General features: G+C 38.3%; 1 protein-coding gene across 2 annotated transcripts in view; it reads left to right on the top strand.

Moving 5' to 3' along the window:
• Window positions 1-7,891: 7,891 nt before the first annotated feature.
• ZDHHC21 (zDHHC palmitoyltransferase 21) overlaps window positions 7,892-20,184 on the top strand; it is a 49,480-nt gene continuing 37,187 nt past the window's right edge. Inside the window, exons 1-3 of one of the 2 annotated variants that reach the window (XM_084898263.1) lie at window positions 7,892-8,370; window positions 14,041-14,170; window positions 19,877-19,957. In XM_084898263.1, the coding sequence (XP_084754389.1) occupies window positions 19,921-19,957 (37 nt within the window). In that variant the 5' untranslated portion in view covers window positions 7,892-8,370; window positions 14,041-14,170; window positions 19,877-19,920. Of the gene's footprint in view, window positions 8,371-14,040; window positions 14,171-19,876; window positions 20,075-20,184 lie in introns of both variants that reach the window. The other variant, XM_084898262.1, reaches the window with a different exon arrangement.

Raw genomic sequence — 20,184 nt, 5'->3', positions numbered from 1 at the left:
ATTTTTAAAGCTTTGCAGGTGATGCCACTGGGGCCAGGTAATGGGAAGGTGGGCATCGCGGAAGTATTCTGGTCACAGGCTTTCTGAACATTTGCTTAGGTTTTCTCTTTAATGAAAACATTGTGCTGTTCTCCCAACCCTTCTTGATCTTCCTGTTGTTCCCAAACTCTCTTTTGTTCTTCAAATGTTATTCTCTGTGATTTGTAAATAATACTACTCTTGCCCAGTTAATGAAATTGCAGGTTTCCCCCCACCTCCCCCGAGGAAATAGAAGTCTTTAATTGAGTTGATTTTTCTCCCCCAAATAAGTTGTTCTTTTAAAAAAAAAAAAAATCACATACCTATTGCACTTATTCCTCCATTAGTATTTAGAACTATAATCCAGTAACTTTCAAATGCTTGTGGGCCTAACACTTGCTTTGGTTTCTTATAGCAATGCTTTCTTGGATCCACACCCAGGACCACGGATTGATTGGTATGCTCAGGGACCTGCATTTTTCTAATTTTTTTTTAATTGTGAAGATTTTAAAAAAATATAAAAATGTTGAAAATAATTGTATCAAGAATATCGTTAGCTGCGACCTTAATTCGACAATTGTTGACATTTTGCCGTATTTTTTATTTCTGTTTTTATAAATGTGGGTATGGGTATTCACTATGTGTTTTTAGAATGCTGAACCATTTGAAAGTAAATACAGGTATGATGACACTTCTCCCCTGATACTCCAGCATGCATCTGCTAAGGATGAGGATATTCTCCTACATAATTAGGATAATGATATCATTATTACCCTTACGAAAATTAACACTATTTCCAAAGTATCATCCAGCCATTTGCATTTTCAAGACAAATTCAGAATCTAGTTCTCTTTCTCAAGTTTGGGGGTGAAAGTGTCAGACTAATGACAGAGATCACTGGGGAGCAAGCAGAACCAAATAAGTCTTGAACTAACTCTGGGTAGATTTTACAAATCAGAGCGGACACCTCGTGCAGAATGTCCATTCCACTTGACACAGAGTCTAAGAGAAGCCAGGCAGGTCAGGCAGCTCCTGGGATGCACTCCCACACACTGGTTTTAACTCTCGGAAAGGTCCCATGTTCTTTCCTGCCCTGAGACACTTCAAAGGAAATCCTCCTGTCCTCACTTTTGCAATAGGAAGTTGGCTGCTGAGCCAACACTCTGCAGAGTTAACCACCTACTTGGTTTAAGGGAAACGATGTGCTTCAGTGTAAAGGATCAGTTGAATGATTCTGGGCTGTGATTAAAGAGTTAACCGGTGTGGCTCAGAGTCATGCTTCAGGGGAGCTGTAGGCAATGGGGATCGTGGGAGTTGTAGTGTGTGACACTTCTGTGCACTCTCTAATATGGTCTCCATAAAACAGCATCAGCGGCTGCTGCACATGTGCCATTTTAACAGGCTCTTTTCCTATTGACAGTGTGCCCGTGAAAGACTTCAGGATGGCACTGGGTGAATCACATGCACTTGGCGCATGGCAGTGCACTGTGGTCAGATTGCTTCAGAAAAGTGTCTGAGAATGCAGGTTTTCACAGGCCCAGGCCTGGGGGTGATTCCTGGGAAAGGGAGTTTCTGAACCTAAGGTAATCCCCATTTCACTGCCTACATAGTTCCATAAGGTCTTATTTCCACATCCTTCCCACACAGCAAGAGCTGACTAGGAAAAGGGAGTGAATAAGAAGGTTGCTTGCTAGAACAGATACGAACTTGGGAGTGACTTTCTGTGTTTGTAATGCAGGACCAGTGAAAGTTACTCCTTGACTGAGAGAGCAAAGGACAAAGATATCAGCAGAAATGGTGTGTGTGTGTGTGTGTGTGTGTGTGTGTGTGTGTTATGCATATCTACCCTGATTCCCCTAAAATAAGACAGTGTCTTATATTAATTTTTTCTCCAAAAGTTGCCCTAGGTCTTATTTTCAGGGGATGTCTTATCTTTCCATGCACTAGGTCTTATTTTCGGAGGATGTCTTATTTTCGGGGAAACATGGTATGATTTGGCTGCTATCCAAAACAGCACAGGTATTTATTAAACCCAAAATGCAGTCATTTTAAGTAGTTGGCTAATCTTTCCCCATCGCTTCCCCTGAAGTCCTCAATTACGTGCTTGCTTGCCCCGTGCTGTTCTCCATTATGACACTCTGAGCCTGCACCACCTATGAAATGTTCTCAGATATCTCTCTTTACTCCATGTCCACCACATTTTTACCAGCTAAGGCTTTCTTCTGTGGCACTGCAGGGTGTCAAAAGTTGAATTATCAGGTGGTCTAAATTTTCCATGTTAGATGTAGATACCATGAACCCAAAGCAGGCTCCTTGAGTTAGTATATTTGGAAAGCAACCAAAGTTAGTTCTCCAAAGTGTTTTGGAGGCATAGGTTGTAGCAGGAAATATTGTTTTTATTCCCTTTGAAACCTGGGTTTTCCTTGAAGCACTCAGATTATTTTATTCCCCACACGAGCCCTGTGAGCCTTCATCTCTTTCCTGGTGCTAAGCACTCACTCCCTTCTTTCCTTTCCCTCTCTAAAAGCTGGGTACCTCCTGTTCTTTGGTCTACATGGAGATGGAAACCACTGAATTTTGAATCTCAGCTTCCCTCCTCTCCATTCAAAATCTCCCCCTTGGTCACCCTCTGGCTCTTGCTGTGCTTCTGACTTTGAGAATTAACTGTTTCTTCTTTTACTGAAGTTAACCTTCCTGTTAGGATTATTTGCCCATTCTTTAAGTTCCTAATTTTAGCTTGTCTTCCTTTTCTCTATTTTCTCTTGTCTTGGCAACAAACACAGGTTTCCCACATTTCTTTTGATATTTTCATTATAATGAAATCTCTCAATGAAACTCTCACTCATCAAAGAGTTTGGCATCCTCAGATAGGAAGGTGTTCTCATTTTTAAGGTGTTCTATACATTGAACCAGTGCAGTACTTTCCCTCATTCCTCTGGACCCATTTTATTTATTTGAATCTCTGTTAATTCCCTTTAAATTCATTGTTTTCTTTAAAAAAAAAAGACTACTCGCAAAAATAGTTTTTAAAGGCTAGACAAGTATATATTTTAAAAATAAAAAATATTTTATTGTTAAAAATCATATGTACTTTTCACAAGTGAATTGTTAGTCATTCAGAAATACACATTTGAGTTCTGATAGTTGTATTGATCTGCTAATGGACTGCTTTTACAAGTTATTTTGACATCATATCTGGAAATTTCTGTTTCACAGAAAAATGTTACTTGACATGTAGTCCTACCATCTGGCTGTCATGGCATATAACTGGTGAGAAATCGTTATGATAAATATATATATGTATTATTTTTTGAGCTTTAATAGGCCACTGAGTTTTGAACAGAACATAAAGAAATTATAGTGGGGTTTTTTCCCTTAAAGGGTCGAGTTTTGTTTTTTAAGTTAGTTACCTGTCTTTGGTTATATAGTTTTTTTGTCTGAAAGATATTTATGCTGTAAACTTGCTACAAAAAGGGTTTAAAAAGCACTTTTCCCTTCTGCCTTATAACTTCACACACATTTCCCCAAAGAGTGAGGAATCAGGGTGACCTGCCCATAGCATCACTTCCTCCCGTTTTGGAAGAATGAAACAGCTGAGTCTCATTGCTGAGAATGGCAGCTACTTTATTGTGCCATTGTCCCAGAAAGGGAGACCTCTTTCCTGAAGAACTTTGACTTTGAACCTTGATTATGGGCGGCTCTCATTATCAAATGGGTAGTTAAAACTTAATCAGCCAAAGACTACCAGGAGCAAGCCTGTTACCTGATAAAATAAAACCTATTGCCTTGCACTGCAGGAGGGCACTTCGGAGGAGTGCCATTAGCAAAGCATGAGGAGCAAGGCGTCTTTTGTGATTTGGGCTCCCACTGAAAGATTTTGAAGGTAATCTACGGGAAGGAGAGGTCAGTTTTGGATTCATTTTTTTTTGAGTTGGGATTCGAAATAGAAGGAATGAACTAGGAACTGGGTGCTGTCATCAGGTGAAGGTGGCTGAGAAATTGGGAATCTCTAGTAATAAATGAAAAGAGCAAGCAGCCTGTGGCATCATGGGTCAGTAATCACCCCAAGAGGGGGTCATTGTGGTAACTAACGCAAAACTGCTACATGGCCTTGGCAGAAAGAGTATTTTCTATTAACGTTGCAGCTGGCTTTATCTGTGTGTATTCTCCCAGCCCAAGATTAGTGGCAAGGCTTTTCTTTTCTCCTCTCTTTTTCATCCAAGCCACTGGCATTCTTTCCGTTCTAAACAGATTTTAACTCTTTAGGGTCCTGGACTCTACACTCACCTGGTCATTCACCTGGATACAGCGAGGGCAGGAGCATCATCAGACAGAGTGGAAGGCGTTTTAAAAGGTTATTAGTAACCCTAAGTTGGAATTGTTTTTGAAGCCACGTGGCTTGGCCTCAGCTTTTTAAGGTTGCTAGCTGCCCTCACTGTCTCCCTACATTAGATTATCCTACTCCCAAAGTTTCATGGCTCCTCATTGAAAATAGCATTGTATTTGAAGCTCATCTGATTGGATTCTGTTCTACCTTTCCACACCCTTCTCTATCTTTCCGTGTAATGTGCATTTGAGCCACATTAGATGGACCATTGCATTTTCATGTCTCCATGCTTTTTCTTACACTATCGCTCATCATAGAGGGATCCTTTGTCTCTTCAAAATACTACTGTCACTTGTCTGCTGCAAGAACTTTCTTTCATGAAGGAACTCTTTTTTTTAAAAAAAAAATATATACACATATATATATATATATATATATATATATATTTGTATATTATTGATTTTTTTCAGAGAAGAAGAGAGAGGGATAGTTAGAAACATTGATCAGCTGCCTCCTGCACACCTCAGCCAAACTGAATAAGGGCATGAAGGCACTCTTGAATCACCTGCTGATCCCACTAGCTCTTCTTTAGCAACCCCAGAGCACTTTCGTTGTCACTCGGGTAGCATTGCTTTTGCACTGTCTCCTAAGGGCACAGTGGGTTTTTAGAGTTATCCTTGACATTTAGGGGGGAAAAAGTCGTTCATTTTACCTGCTCTCCTCATCCTAGGCCAAGTTCTTAACCTAGTGTTCATGGTCTCTGCAGGTGTGGGAAGGTGGAACATTTTGTGAAGCTTCACATGTAAATATATATGTGAATATATTTTTATCATTGTGTGTGCGTGTGTTTGTTTTGTTAAGAAAAGGGTTCACAACCTTCATCACATGCTAAAAGTGATGTGTCACCCACAAGACGCTAAGGACCACTATTATAATAGAGACAGTGGAGGGATGGGCACTCTGCCACTCAAACAGATGGAGGGGATGACTATAAGCAACCAAGAAATCATGAATGTGCATCAAATGTGGGTGTGTAGGGCATGGTACCCAGATGGGCAGGTGGAGAACGCCATCCACCCAAAGCTGCCAAGGGCTGTTAGCCGGTACTGATTAAACTCTGGACTGTACTTACACTCACTTTTGGAAATTATGGTAAAATCCAGTCCTCCTCAGTCATGGCACAGAGCACAGTAGTTGGCTGAGTTGATCCACATAAATGCCCTTTGTTGAGAAGCTAAGTTGGCAGTGGTAGCAATGCTACTTGCCCTTGTCTATTGTTTCAATTCCCAGATAAATATTAGTTTGATTAATAATTATGTTTCCATCAGGCACAGGCACTGTGAAGTAGACTAGAATTCTGGTGGGGGAAAAATAGTGTGCGACATCTCTCTTCTCTCCATCTCACAGTAAATAGAAGAGCTCCCCAAAAGATTACATGATGCTGTATCTCCCTTCTTCTCTCATTATGACCAGGTGTCTCCATCCATGACTGGCAATACAATATAGTCATGTTTATCATACATGATAGAACTAGGGGACTTGACCTTCAGTATAAGGAATTGATAGGGACAGAGCCTTGATTATACTTCTTAACTCCCCATGCTAATGAAGTTCATGATTTTCAGGGTGTTTTTTCTTGCTACTTCTCTCTTTCCATGCCTTTTGAAGAAAATTCTCTGTGGCATTGATTTGGCTGAAGAGACAAATTAACTCATGGGGGGGGAAAGGCATGAAAAATAAGTACACTTTCAACTATCCTGTTCATTCACATGCCTGTCCACTAATTTTCATTTTGGCACCTGTTGAGATCATTGGCCACACATTACTGTTTGTCACAAGGGTTGGCTAATGGAGCCACATTATGCAACTCAGTTACCTGCCCATAGGAGATAAAACTCCATATATTTCCTTTTCCCCTAACGTGACTAGTTATCTGTAGTATTTCTTTATTTTCAAAGAAACATCCTACTACAATGAAAATCAGAGATAATTCTTCCAAAAGCAATTGCCACAGCTTTCCAACTAATTATGCATGAACTGAGCAGGTTATTTCTTAATCTGAAAGGCAATAAAACTTGCCTGTAGCAAAATCAAACCATGCCACTGAATTCCTATGGGGGTAGAGACAATATTCTAGGTTAGTAATTCTAAAACTTGAGAGAACATTAGAAACAGTTGGAAGCCTTATTAAAACACCGATAGCTGGCCTTACCCCCAAGTTTCTATGCAGTAGATGTAGGATGGAGCTGGAGAATATGAAACTTCTCACAAGTTCGCGGGTGATGTTTATGTTGCTGATGTGGGGACCACACTTTGATAACCACTGACTAGGTCTTTAAGGTCCCAAGGTGTTGGTAATCCATTCAGAAACTAGACCATAACACATTTAAAAATACCGAGTAATACAAAGTAACGTAAGGGCCCAAAATAAGCTACAGTGTGTATGATTTAAGTGTAGTGAGAGAACTCTGGGCTGGCAGGATTGGAGCTAATTTGTAAGTTTGGATGATAATTAAGATCGTCAGTGTGGAAGATGGAGAGCATTCTGGATGGGTAAATGAACAACGTCAGTGGTTAGAGCTAGATCTGGAGAGGTAGGTAGAGACCCGTTTGTGAAGGGCTTTTGATGGCATCCCATCCTTGTAAGGAGTTCAGAATTTATGCAGCAGGTTAATATTTCTTCCATTCATATGTTATCTCCGTTGCCATACAGACAAAAAAAATATTTAGCTCCGGATTACTGCAAATATTTAACCTTCCCAAAGTACAGTTCAGTTGAGCTGAGGGAGGAAAGGGGAGGTTTTAGTGCACCCTGGATATTTGATAAGAAACCAATTGGGAGGTGGATTATTTGCTGTTGAATCCATTTATTTTTCCTAGGTTGCAGGATGGGAAAGCCGGCAACTTTTGCATATATCCCGAAATCTTAAGTAAAATTTGTTTGGGTTTCCATTTAGGCTGCTGACAGCATTAGGAAAAAATTTGGATGGCTGGGGCAACATTGGCTCTTGTCCCACAGAGGGTCCGCAGGGGGCAAGACCTTGAACTCGAGTCCAGTGCTTTTCTGCCTTTAAGGTGCACGCGTAGTCATGGCCAAGGAGACGGTGTTCAAATGCAGATGCCCATTCAGCAGGCCTGAGACTGCATGGCTAGGAAGTTCCCGCAGGATGCTGATGCTGCGGGCTGCATGCACTCTGAAGCAAGAGGTTGCAGGACCTTCAGAGCGCCTTAAAGGGCGAGAGGCCGGTGGAGCAATCTCTCCCTTCAAAGAATAAAGGGTAAATGCCATCCTTAAAGGAAGGTTCTCTCCTGTCCCCCTGGGCGTGGGGACAGAGCGGAAGGCGGCCTGGGCAGAGCTGGGAAGGCGGCATAGGAGGCGGCTAGAGGCGCCCAGGTGTGTCCAGGTGATGGGAGGTCCGGCCCGCTCGCGGCCTAGGTCCGCGCGCGCGCTCGCGCGATCGGCGGTCTTTCGGGCCTCGGCGGCTCCCATCGCGGCCCCCGGGCGAAGCGGGACGGCGCGGGCGGCAGCCGGCTCCATCGGCGGCGTGGCGGGCGGCGGGTGCAGGGCGGAGGGTCACCCCACCGGCCCAGCGCTCCGACTCCCGGAAGCGGAAAAGGAGCGCGGGCTGGGCGGCGGCGGCGCCAGAGGAGGAGGAGGAGAAGGAGGAGGAGCTGGAGGAGCCGCTGGCGCCCGCACGCACCGGCGGCGGCGGCGGCGAGAGGAGAGCAGCCCGCGCCGCGGAGTGTGTGCGGGCGCGGGGTCGCCGCCCCCCGCCTTCCATCCCCGCCCCCCGCGCCTGCTCCGGGCGCCACCGCCGCCGCCGCCGCCCTCACCTGCGCGCTCCCGCCGCGCCCGCCGGCTCCCGCACCTGCGCCCGCGCCGCGGGGCCGGGGTCCTGGCGCCCCGCTCGCGCGGCCCGGCCCGGCCTTCCCTGGAGCATCTTCAGCCGGAGCGGCGCCCGCCCGCCCGCCTGCTGCTCCTCCCAGGAGCTGGGAGGGTTCCTGCTCTAGTCCAGGGGATCGGGGTAGGTGTTTATTATGATTGTTGTTGATATTTAATGCATTGAAGCTCTGCCCCGAGTTTCTCGCTTGTGAACTACTTGTTTCCCCCCTGGATACCCGGGATCGCCGGGCTCAGGTGCAGGCGGCCACAGCCTCTCATTCATTTCCAGGTCGCGGGGGTGCCAGGCTGCAGCAGAGGATCAGCAGGAGCAGAGAGAGTTTACTCCTGTATCGACCTCCCCGCCTCCCTCCCCGGGATCCTAGAGTGGTTTGGTTTGGAGGAAATGGCTTGTGGATGGCAGCAGTGTGTGCACTTGTTAACCATGCGCTTTAATAGGTCTGGGTTTTAACCGGAGAGTCCATTTAAAGTTGTGGTCGTTCTCAAGCTATATTTGGGCCACGGTGTAGGATCCCTGGTGAGTCGAGTGGAGGATGTGTGTATCTCTAGGGCTGAGAGAACGTGACCGGTTATTAACCTGAAAATATTGCAATATAGTCGCCCATAAAAGTCCAGGAAGGGGAGGAAAAAAAAAATCAAGGTCATTGTGGGCGGGTTATAATTCATAGTGCAAAGTTAGTCTTGTAAAGAGGACTAAGGCTAATTAAGGGTAAGTTAAAAACGTGTCAAATGGATCCTCAGCTTCGTATGCTAGTATGTGTGCTTAAAAAAATTCACTACCTTCCTTGTGATGGTAATAATAATAATAATAATAATAATAATAATAATAATATAGCATGTGCCATCCCGGGAAAATAAAATGCGTTTGATGTAATATCTAGTTAAATTCTTCCAGCTTTTACAGATTTTATTTATTTTAAAGGTAAAACCTAGAGAGGTGCTTTATTTTGCCTTAATTATGTCTTAATGGCAAAAAGACTTCTGAAGATGAGATGATGTGGGACATCAATCAGAAAGAAAGAACCGCATGAGGTTTAATGTTGTGGAAGGGAAACTAGATTTTAGTCCCAATGTTGTCATGGGTAGGGCGGTGAACCACGTTGTTTTCTCATCTCTACAACCAAGAAGTCAGGCCAAATTCTGTAAGGCTCATTCGCTTTTTCATTCTTACTTGGCATATGTGTGTATGTGTGTGTGTTAGTAATTTGAGACCCTTTGACATGTTACAGGTACATTTAAAACATTTTGTTGAAGAAGTATTGGTAAAATTATATCAAATTTAAGTAAAAAATGTATAATTCCATACTTTTTGGAGTAGTGCTCTTCCAGAATTCCTCATTTTGGATGTAAAGCAACAAGATTATATGAGGTCCCTTCAAACGGTTGTGATTTCTGTTAATCTTAACATACCTTAGAAGCTGTCGTTGGAGTAAATGAAATAGAGCATATTTTGAATAAAATGGTGATAACTATGACACATTGTCTACCTCTGGATTGTTTAATTCAAGAAAAGAAATTTGAGCATTTTAAAATGCATGCACACAACCATTAGCCCAACAGGTAGGTTCTAAAGCAAGCAGTAAACAGTGAATCATGAAGGTGTTATTTGCCCACTTCCTGATTTCTTTAATTCCTGGGGACTGGTTCAGAACTTTCAGAAAAGAGTATAGATAAAACAATGCCATGTGTTAGTGAAGTGAATTGAAAAGTCTGGTAATGTCTCCATGGAGCTTTTATTCTGGCATTATAATTGAGTGTGAGTCAATAAAATCTTTTTCAGCTTCGATGGCCAGTGGTGGTGGTGTCAGTATTATCAGGCATAACGGGAAAGGCAGAGGAAAAGCTTTTTTTTTTTTTTTTTTTTTAATATATATTTTATTGATTTTTCACAGAGAGGAAGAGAGAGGGATAGAGAGTTAGAAACGTCGATGAGAGAGAATCATCGATCAGCTGCCTCTTGCACAGTGCCCACAACCAAGGTACATGCCCTTGCCCGGAATCGAACCCAGGACCTTTCAGTCCGCAGGCCGGCTCCATCCACTGAGCCAAATCGGTCCCGGCAGAAAAGCTTTTTTTATTACCAGAAAGTTGTTCCCTAAGCTCAGTTTTACTTTTATTTTAAAGAATGAAGACTTTTTATTTAGTAAACTATTACGGCTTAGATTCAACTTTTCAAATGCACTAAATATAAATGGCATTTTACCATATAGTAGAGTAATCAGTACATTAATAACTCTTAAGTTGAAAATGTTTGAACTGCTTTTGAATCAGTAAAAAAATACAGGTGAAACACAAGTGGGAAAACACCAGTCTTGCTTAGGGTCACGATAGTAACTTTTTGGTTAAGAGTCATTGGTAAATTGAGTTAGCCCTTGTTTAAAAAGCCCATCTTCATAGACATGAAGTAGCACTGCTCACATTTTCACAAAGTCTTCCTGGAGAACTCAGTGATTGAATCGGGATCCTTTAGTTATGCATTTTTCATTATCTTTGAAAATCGGGTCCTGATTTTCTCCCATGCTTCATTCTATAACTCACCTGTCCTTCTGCTTTTACTGAAATAGATTTAGTGTACAGGCTTCAGTTCAGTCTCTCGATTTTAGCTCACATCTCTGTTTTTGGTTTTATGCTTGAAGAGACCTCGTGCCAACATGTGGAATGTAACCTCCCTACATGCATGTGGTATGATATTAGCTGAAAGGCTGTATGAGGTTTTTCATCTCTGATCGGTGGTTCTCAGACTTCAGTGTTAGACAAAGTAGGTAACTGCCGTGTGGTTAAGTTGTCCCACCATTTTAATGATGGGGAACCAGAATCACTTTTCATTCTGGAGTTTGTAAGACTGGAAGTAGAACTCATCTTTAAGTTTCCCTTCCTCATTTTTGGAGGTGCCTATCACTTGTAGTTTCTCATTTAATCAGCACAATTCCCCTGGGAGTTAATATTTTTATTACCCTTTTACAGATGGTTAACCGAATTCTGAAAAGAAACTGAAGCTTGGAGAGCTAATAAGAGGCTGTGTCATAATTGGAATGTGGCTCTCTTTAATATTTATAAAAAATTAATTTCATATTCTATTGAAATAAGTTGAATACCAATGTGGGTTGTTTTTTTTTTTTTTTTTTTTTTAAATGAGTACCTCATTGGCTAATTATTAAGGATAGCTATACTTGATCCTTTAAGTAGAATTATTTGACTTGACCAATTTTCAGACTAGATAAAGTCAGAAGATAAATAGCTTTATAAATTTATGCTTAAAGTTATATAGTTGTAACTTTGTTTCTTTGTTTTTAAATTTTATTTTAAGCTGCAATTATAGGTTTATATTTTATATATATATTTTTTCCTTTTGTCCCTGTGGGTAAACTTTTTTCTTTCTGATATGCCCTATAACTTGTTGATTGTATTCTTTTAGACCTAGAAATGTTACAAATTTAATTACATTGTATAGTTATGAGGGTTTGGAATATTCTTTGTTGACTCAAAATTTCTTGAATTTTGAATATTCTTTGTTAATTCAAAATTGAAAAATTCTTAAGACTAACATTGCTTTTATACTACGTAGAGGAGATTTGATTCCACAATGGTGGTGATGTTGTTGAACTAGATGAAATGTTTATCTCATTTTGGATACATTAGCTGCAATGTAGCTCTAACAACTGTAAGTATAAAGTAGGATTTTTTTTTTTCTTGATTTTAAGCCAGTGAGTGACTGGGGTTTGACTCATGGATGGCTGACCTGTGCTATTTCCTAATGCTACTGACAGAAACTGCTGTGCTGAGACATTGGGAAGCCACCATGGAGTCATAGTCTTTGCAGCTTTGTGGACCTTGGCCATGTGTCAGGACATTTTGACGTACTGCATTTAATTCTGCTTGAGATTTGTTTCTAGAAAAATGAACTCACCCATTTCCCATTAGAGCAGCAGCTCCTTTACGTTCTCATTCCATAGTTTGTCTCTAAGAAACAAAGGTACAACCCATGAGACCCCTTTCACTTAGCTTAGAAAGTTAGAGTAGAATTAATGACCTTTGACAATCTAGCAATCATGGACCATAGAAAAATTGGCCCTAGGAGAAAATAGTTCTTTTTTCATAAGTGTCTAAGAGGAATGGAAATGCAATGATAATGATTTTGATGTATTTTTTTACATTCTTAGTATGTAGTAGTTTCTCATTGCTATGATAAGCAGTATGCTTAACAAATTCATAACTCGTCCTTTATTTCCTGTCTCAGAGAGTGGTACCACCATTCTCTTAATCCCTAAGCTAACAACTGGGGGACCATCCTGGCATGTGCTCTCTGCTTCCACTTGTTCACCAACTCTTATAAGTTTTCCTCACTGAGTTCTTAACTGCCCTTTTCCAACATGCCTGCTGTCTTAACTTTTCCTTCCTCTCCCAACCCCTCCCCACTTCTCTTCTAAGTTACGACTTTTGGGTTGTTTACCAGGTGCCCTAACTTCTCCTGTGGGTAACCGGGAAGCCTGTCTTATTTCACGTATTCAGTCTTGGAGCCTTATCCACCCACTTACACTCATACTTCAAGGTGTTGCTCTTCTTTCCAAAATGCAAGTTCACCGGGCATTCTTGTAAAAATCCTTTTGTGGTTTCCACTGTGTTCAATGTGAAATCCAAACTCATTGGCTCGGTTTAGCAGTGTTTTTCACTTTGGGATCATTCTATGCTTGCAAGTCATGAAATAATATCATAGTGCATCACATATAGTAAGGGTAATCATGCCATTATCTCACATATTTGTGTGTACTAGTAACATTATGAAATATATTTTTTGGAGTTGATTGTGGTTAAAAGGATAGGTATGTTTTATCCCATTCTTCCATATGCAATGACTCTTGTCATTTCAGCTTAATTGGGTTTTCTTTGGCTGTCTTTATATCTTTGCTTATTTGTTCCCTAGTTCAGACGAGCCTCCATTCTTCCTTTAGCTAATTCACAGATTTCACTCTCTCCAGAAACCTTTTCCTGATGGCAGTTTACCATGAGAAATACATTTTGTATTATAACCTGATACACTTGTAAATGTTCACGTAAGTGAAAAAAGTGCCATGAGTCAACACCTGCCTATAGGAGATGCTCTTTCCCCTGCCCCTCTGTCTGACCTTGTCTTACCTCATATTGGTCTTGTCTGGTTACCTTCTTTCTCAACTGAGGATAGGGGCTTCTCTATTATATCTATATCCAGTGCCAAAGCACAGTATATAGTCAGTAGATGTTGATTAAATTAATGAAATATTCAATCAGTATGTGTTATCTAGAACTCTTTACAGTATTATTATTTAAGCTTGAATTGTAGAAACTAACTATCCTGATTGCTTCTCTTAATGGTTTTATTACAGGAGGATAACTTCTTTCCTTACAACATTTTAAACTAAAACTCGCTTCTGTTTTAAACTCTTAATTTTATGTTTATCAATTGTGATTACAAAGGCTTAGCCTCACATTATGATAGACATTACATTGCATTTTGTCTCATCAGTGATCTCAGAATCGATTGTCATTTTATGATTTGTGGTCAGGAAGCTTGATGAAGCCCAAATGCTGTACACATAATGCTGATTTGATTTTATGGGAACTGAATGGTTTCAAAAAAAAAAAAAAGAACTTTCATGTATAATGATAATCAAATGCACATTTTGGGGGGATGGTGTGGGATCTGAAAGCACAGGATCATCTTACTAATTTAAAATTTTGTAATTGGCATTTTCTGATTATTTAGCTGCTTACAATTTTTATCTTTGTGAGAGATAATTATTTGTTAAATCATTAATAGATTATTATGGAGAACTATTATTGAAGAGAGATCCATTTGTTGGCATGTAAAAAAAAAGAATGAATCAAGATAAAACCTCTAAATGCAAGTACCAGAAAAATTACAACACATCACAGTGAATTTGCAAGTGGTAAGTCTGCATTTAATTTTACATGGGAATATGTTTCTGAATTATGTAGCATTGTATCCTTAATGCTTATATTTAGATATTTAATAATTGGTCATTTGCAAAAAAAGTAGTTTTCTTATATTTATTTAAAATTATTCACATTAAATTTTAACTAAACATTTTCTTGGGTAATGTCTAAGCTTTTCCATAGAGAAAAATAATCTGTTAAGTAATAATAAGTTTCAGAAACATCTTTTAGGATTATAAATCTTATATGGCTTTACACCTGATGCTTCTGCATTGCATTTTTAAAAATATTAATTTTAAAAACATTTAAGGGAATTACATAGTGATAAAGAGAAGCTTAATGTAAACATTTTGTTAGTAAGGCTGTAGGCTATCTTTATTTTTCAGTTGGTTGTAAAGAATTTAGAAGTACATATGTTTACTAATAAAGTTAGGAGAACACAAAATACATACATAAAACGTGAAAGCCTTTCTTCTCATTGCTCAGTCCTTCCTCAGCCCAGTAATAACCACTGTTCACAGTTTTGGAGTTGTGCTCTCTTTCACACTTTTTTCTGATCCATATACAGAATTTACTCATACATATACTTTGCTTCTAACAGAATCATGTGGTACACAATTTTTTTACAACTTCTTCTTCAACATTTAATTATAAAAAATTTTAACAGGAGAGTTGAAAGAATTACAGTGTAATATCTGAATATCCATCACCTACATTCACAACTAATATTTTACTGAACTTCATCATATACTCATCCATCCCTCTGTCCATCTAGCAATCTATTTTAATTATTTTGGATCCTGTTCAAAGTAAATTATAGTTATCAGTACACTTTCTCATTTTCTTCCCTCTCTCCCGAATACTTCAGCATACACATTATTAACTAGAGTTCAATGTTGTTTTACAGGGTTTTTTAAAAGGTAAGTTTACATACCATGAAATGCAACACTCTTAAGTGTGTATTTGCTGAATTTTGACAGTTCATGACCTGTGTATCTCAAAGTTATATCAAGATAGAGACCTTTATCAGTGCCGCAAAAGTTCTCCATGCCTTTTCCTACTCTATCTTTTTTCTCCTCTCTCTTCAGGGAACCACTAAGACAGCCCCTCCCTCATGGACTTTGCCTATGTAACTCAACATTATATGGAGATCTAGAGCTATTCATTTTCCCCCTTTTAAATTTGTAGTGACTTGGAAATAGTTTACACTATGGATATTATAATTTATTTACTCATTCCTCTTGGACATTTAGGTTGTTGGACATTTAGGTTGTTCCATACTATTATGGAACATTTAGGTTGTTCCATACTATTATGATTTTAAAAGTGCTGTATAGAACATTCTTGCACAGACCGATACACTCTAATGAATATTTTTTAGGTATTACTAGAAATAAAACTGCTGGATTAAAGAGTTTGGCATTTATTGCCAAATTGCCCTCCAAATGGTTGTATCAGTTTATGTGCTACCATTGTGTCCTTTTCTCTCTATCCTCTCAACATTGGATGTCATCTGTCCTTCTAAAATTTTCAATACCAAAGATGAAAAATATGCCTAGTTACTTCAGACTTTCCTAATCACTAGCGATTTGCCATTGCATTTTTCTTCTGTGATTTGTCTGGCTAAGTATTTATTTTGTATGCTTATTAGTCATATGTTATTATTTCCCAGGGATGCATTGTCCGAACTTCAGTTTTGGTGTGTCTTTGGCTTCAGAACTTTTTCCTTTATGTGGTCAAACTTAGCTTATGAGTCTCCTTTGTGAAGACCTACCTCATTCCAAAATTATAAAACCACTCGCTGTTTTGCTCTACTAGTATTGCTTTTTATTTGGAATAGAAGAGAAAGAGAAATCACTGTGAACAGAGGTACCAGGAAAATTTTTATATGGAGAGTGAGATTCAGATTGACCTTGAAGTATGAGTTGAATTTAGAGTAAGCAAAATGGTAACAACATTTCAGATAGGAGAAATGGCAGATGGAGTATATTTTCCATTCATGGAGCAGTAGTAAGACCACTGAAGTGGAGAGTTAGCTAAACCTGTAAGTATAGACAGAGATGTTTGACTGTATTTCTTGTAAATTATGTTGGGTAACTTATTTTTTAAAATCTGAAAAGGCAAAAAAGGAAAGGTGGTTTCTTACCAGGATAGTTTGAACATTGTAAATATTTATGCAGTCCATTTTATTAGAGTTGAATTATAGTTTCTCGAAAAAAAGTTTGAGCTGTAGTAATTTACATCACTAATTATGTAGACACAGCACTCAAGTATATTTAGTTACCAGATAGCAATCTTTAAAAATGTTGAAGTACCAGTATGTCCACTAGTTACATCAAAGTTTAGTTATAAGCTCATCATTTAGTATACAAATTAATATGTTGGGATCTTTGGCTAATGAAAGTATTTTACAAACGCCACTGGAGTAGCAGCATTGTCAGTTCGGTTGTTGCTCAGGATGTGTAATAGTTTCTGTTCAGTCATAAGCCACGCCTAGTTGTCATTAACTGAGTGGAGTGATCCTGCAACTCTGGGTGTAATCTGATTTGGAGCTCTTGGGAGACTACTGTTTTCTTCTCTACAATCCAGTTGTAAGGGTTATGTGGCACTAATTTTCACTAATCAGGTATTTAAAAAATATTCAACATATTATTTGTTTACTATTTTATTTTTTTATCTTTTGCTCACTTTCCTTGAGCATGCTTGTTCTTATAGAGTTTGCTACCTATATGTTTACATCCAGGAAAGTTAGATACATTGTAACTATACTTTTCACTATCTAATATTTTCTGTTGTAAGGAATCTCTCTCTTCTAGTGATAAAAAGTTTGTTCTCTGGTAGAGGAGAATAAAAATAAAGTTAAAAAAATAATGAATATTATATAATTTTGCTACTTGTTTTGCTGGCTTGTTTGCTCTTCTGCTTCTAATATTAATAAATCTGGAAATAAGTTATTAAACTACTCTGTTCTGTATAATTATTGTAATTCATAATTTTTTGTATAGTCCTGAATGGAACTGAAATATTTAGAGAAGTTATATGAAGTTAATAATATTGAATGTGTTGAGAGACAGAGCCTTCTGTCATTTCTTTTAGCACTCGATGGTTGGCAAGACTGTAAATGTAAACATTATTTTAGTGTTTCTCTTTTTAGCTGTGATAGATAGCTTATCATTTTTATTTGAGCATATTTAGTTTTTAAAATGATAGCTAGTAAGTTAAATAGCATGTTTTATCCTCTCTGACTTTTCATGCTTAAATGATACTATGTATTTTAATTTTCTAATTAAAAGGTATTAAAATTCAACTTTTACTTTTTTAAAGACCTAGGCACTATTCATGTTTTAGATTTTATATATAAAGATTAATTTAGACAGTATCTGATTTCATCAGTTGAGTGGTGGTGCATTTGAGTTCCCATCTTATTTTTAGCTGCCCTGATATTTGTAGCTTCTAGGAATGATTACTTTTAAAATCAAGTAATTCTTCATCTTTTTTTTTCTTTCTTTGTTCTGGTAGCTTTAAAGAACATTGTTAAGGCCTCTAAGAGTTGGTACCCTGAGGCTCTTCAACTGATGATAAATTATTCTAAGAATTAAGTACCGGTAGTCTGGGTTATAAACTGAAAACCTGGGAGTCAGCCTTTACTTTTTCCCCTATAACCCCTAATATCCAGTCAATTAGTAAAATTACTGGTTTGATTCTAACTATTTTTTCAATTGATTTCTTCTCCAACTGATCTTTCATCTTCCTCACCAGAGTGTCAGTAATTTATTTTAAAGTATAAATCTCATTATGTTAACTCCCTGTTTCAATAGCTTTCCAATGCTTCAGAATGACATATATATATATATATATATATATATATATATATATATATATATATATACACACACACACACACACTTATTGGCGTTAGAGAGAGAGGAAGGGAAAGGAGGGAAGGAGAGAGACAGAGACGGAGACATCTATACGAGAGAGAGAAACATAGATCGGCTGCCCCCTGCATACCCTCTAATGGGGATCTCCAAAACCCGGCCTAGTGCCCTGATCAGGATGACCTTTTGGTGCACGAGACGCTGCTCAACCAACTGAACCACACCTTCCAGGAATGAACTCTTTAATATTTTAATGTGGCATCTTGATGTCCTTCTTGATATAGCACCTTCTCACCCTGACTCTCTTGTCACTGAAAGATTTGTGATTTATGATGGCAATTTGTAATACCTCCTACCACTTTTACCCTTGACTACCTCTTGCTCTTCCTTCTGTTGACAGTATTGTCACTCTGCTTTACTTGAATAACTTACTCATCTTTTAATACTGAACTCGGGTTTCACCCCGTGTAGGAAGTCTTGCCCTGATTTAATTAGTCCTTGTCTTCTGTGCCTCTAGTTACAATTTGTCCTCATCTCTGGAACTTACCATATTATATTAAAACCATTTTATGACTCTCTTCCCCATTAGACTGTTAATTGCTTTAAGCAAAGGCCATGTATTATTCATTACTGTGTCTACACAGGTAACTGCTGTACAGTGGAGGCTCAATGAATATTTGTTGAACTGAATTCAACTCATTGCTGTAACAATAAAGTCTTAGTGAAGCTCCTGACTTAGTGGTTCCTTGATATCACTCAGCTGTGTCATATGCATTTGGGGAACATTTTTAACATTTTGTTGGTTTTTAAGCTTTACTTTGTAAAGAATTATGATTCAATAGATTGGATTAGGGTCTGAGAATAGTATTTTTAAAAATCTCAGTTGATTCTGGTTTGTGAAACATCATCGTAGTATATTAATGTATTATGTCATTGTATTTTATATTATAATTTGTTTACGCTTATAAGTTACATCTAAAGAATGGATTTTTAAAGTCATTTTCTTTCTTTTTTTAACATAAGTATAGAAGTATCTTAACATTAAGAGGCTCATTTTTTTTTTATTAACACTCAACTGAAAAAAGCCTTGATGGTAATAAGATTAATTGGTCTTCATTCAACAAATTTAATTATTTTGGCAATTTTTAATTGCTTTTCAGTTTTTAATATAATTAAAAAATAATTTATAAGCATTTTACTATGGTTTAAAATTAAACTAAATTGCACAAATCTTAGGTGGACAGCTCAGTGAATTTTTACATATGTATATACCCATGAAACCTACCCAGGTCAAGAGAGAACATTTCTAACCCCTCTAAGGTTCCCTTATGTTCCTTTCCAGTTAAACACCCTTCCCACCACAAAATTACTGCTATTTTGACTTGGATGACCATCAGTTAGTCTTATGATTAAAACTACTAAAATATTATATGTAATATATATATATATATATATATATATATATATATATACACATACATACATACACCTTTTGGTGGATATGTGTACTCATTTCTTTCGGGTTTACACATGGAATTTCTGGGTTGAGAACAGACTTGTATTTAACTTCAGAAGGTAATGCCAATTTATATTCTCTGATAGCAATTCATAAAGAAAATCAAAATTAAATTATTTGAAGCGTATGGTGAAATTTGAATATCCTGACACTTTCTTTTCTTTTCTAAAGTATTTTGTCAAAATATACAAAGAAAAGTCAACAAGTATTATGTTATAGTTGCCAGTAAGATAATTTTGTTTTAGTCAAATACTTATTTCTATATACTAGTAGGTAACTTTTTTCTTCTCTCTCTCTCTCCGTAGGATTGTCTTTCCTGTGGGTTGGCAGGCAGTTGTAGGACTGCAAAATGGGTCTCCGGATTCACTTTGTTGTTGACCCACATGGTTGGTGCTGCATGGGTTTGATTGTCTTTGTCTGGTTATACAATATTGTTATAATTCCCAAAATTGTCCTCTTTCCTCACTATGAAGAAGGACATATTCCAGGCATATTAATAATAAGTAAGTTTCTAGGTCTTTATTTCTTTATATAATTAGAGATTTACTTCATTGTGAATATTTCTAGAATATAGTGCTACTATATTAATCTTCCTTTTAATATTAGTACTGTT

Source organism: Pipistrellus hanaki, assembly GCF_964339955.1.
Source record: "Pipistrellus hanaki genome assembly, chromosome: 11".
Lineage (NCBI taxonomy): Eukaryota > Metazoa > Chordata > Mammalia > Chiroptera > Vespertilionidae > Pipistrellus > Pipistrellus hanaki.
Note: the sequence above shows the minus strand (reverse complement) of the source record. Positions and strands in the feature narration are given on the sequence as shown.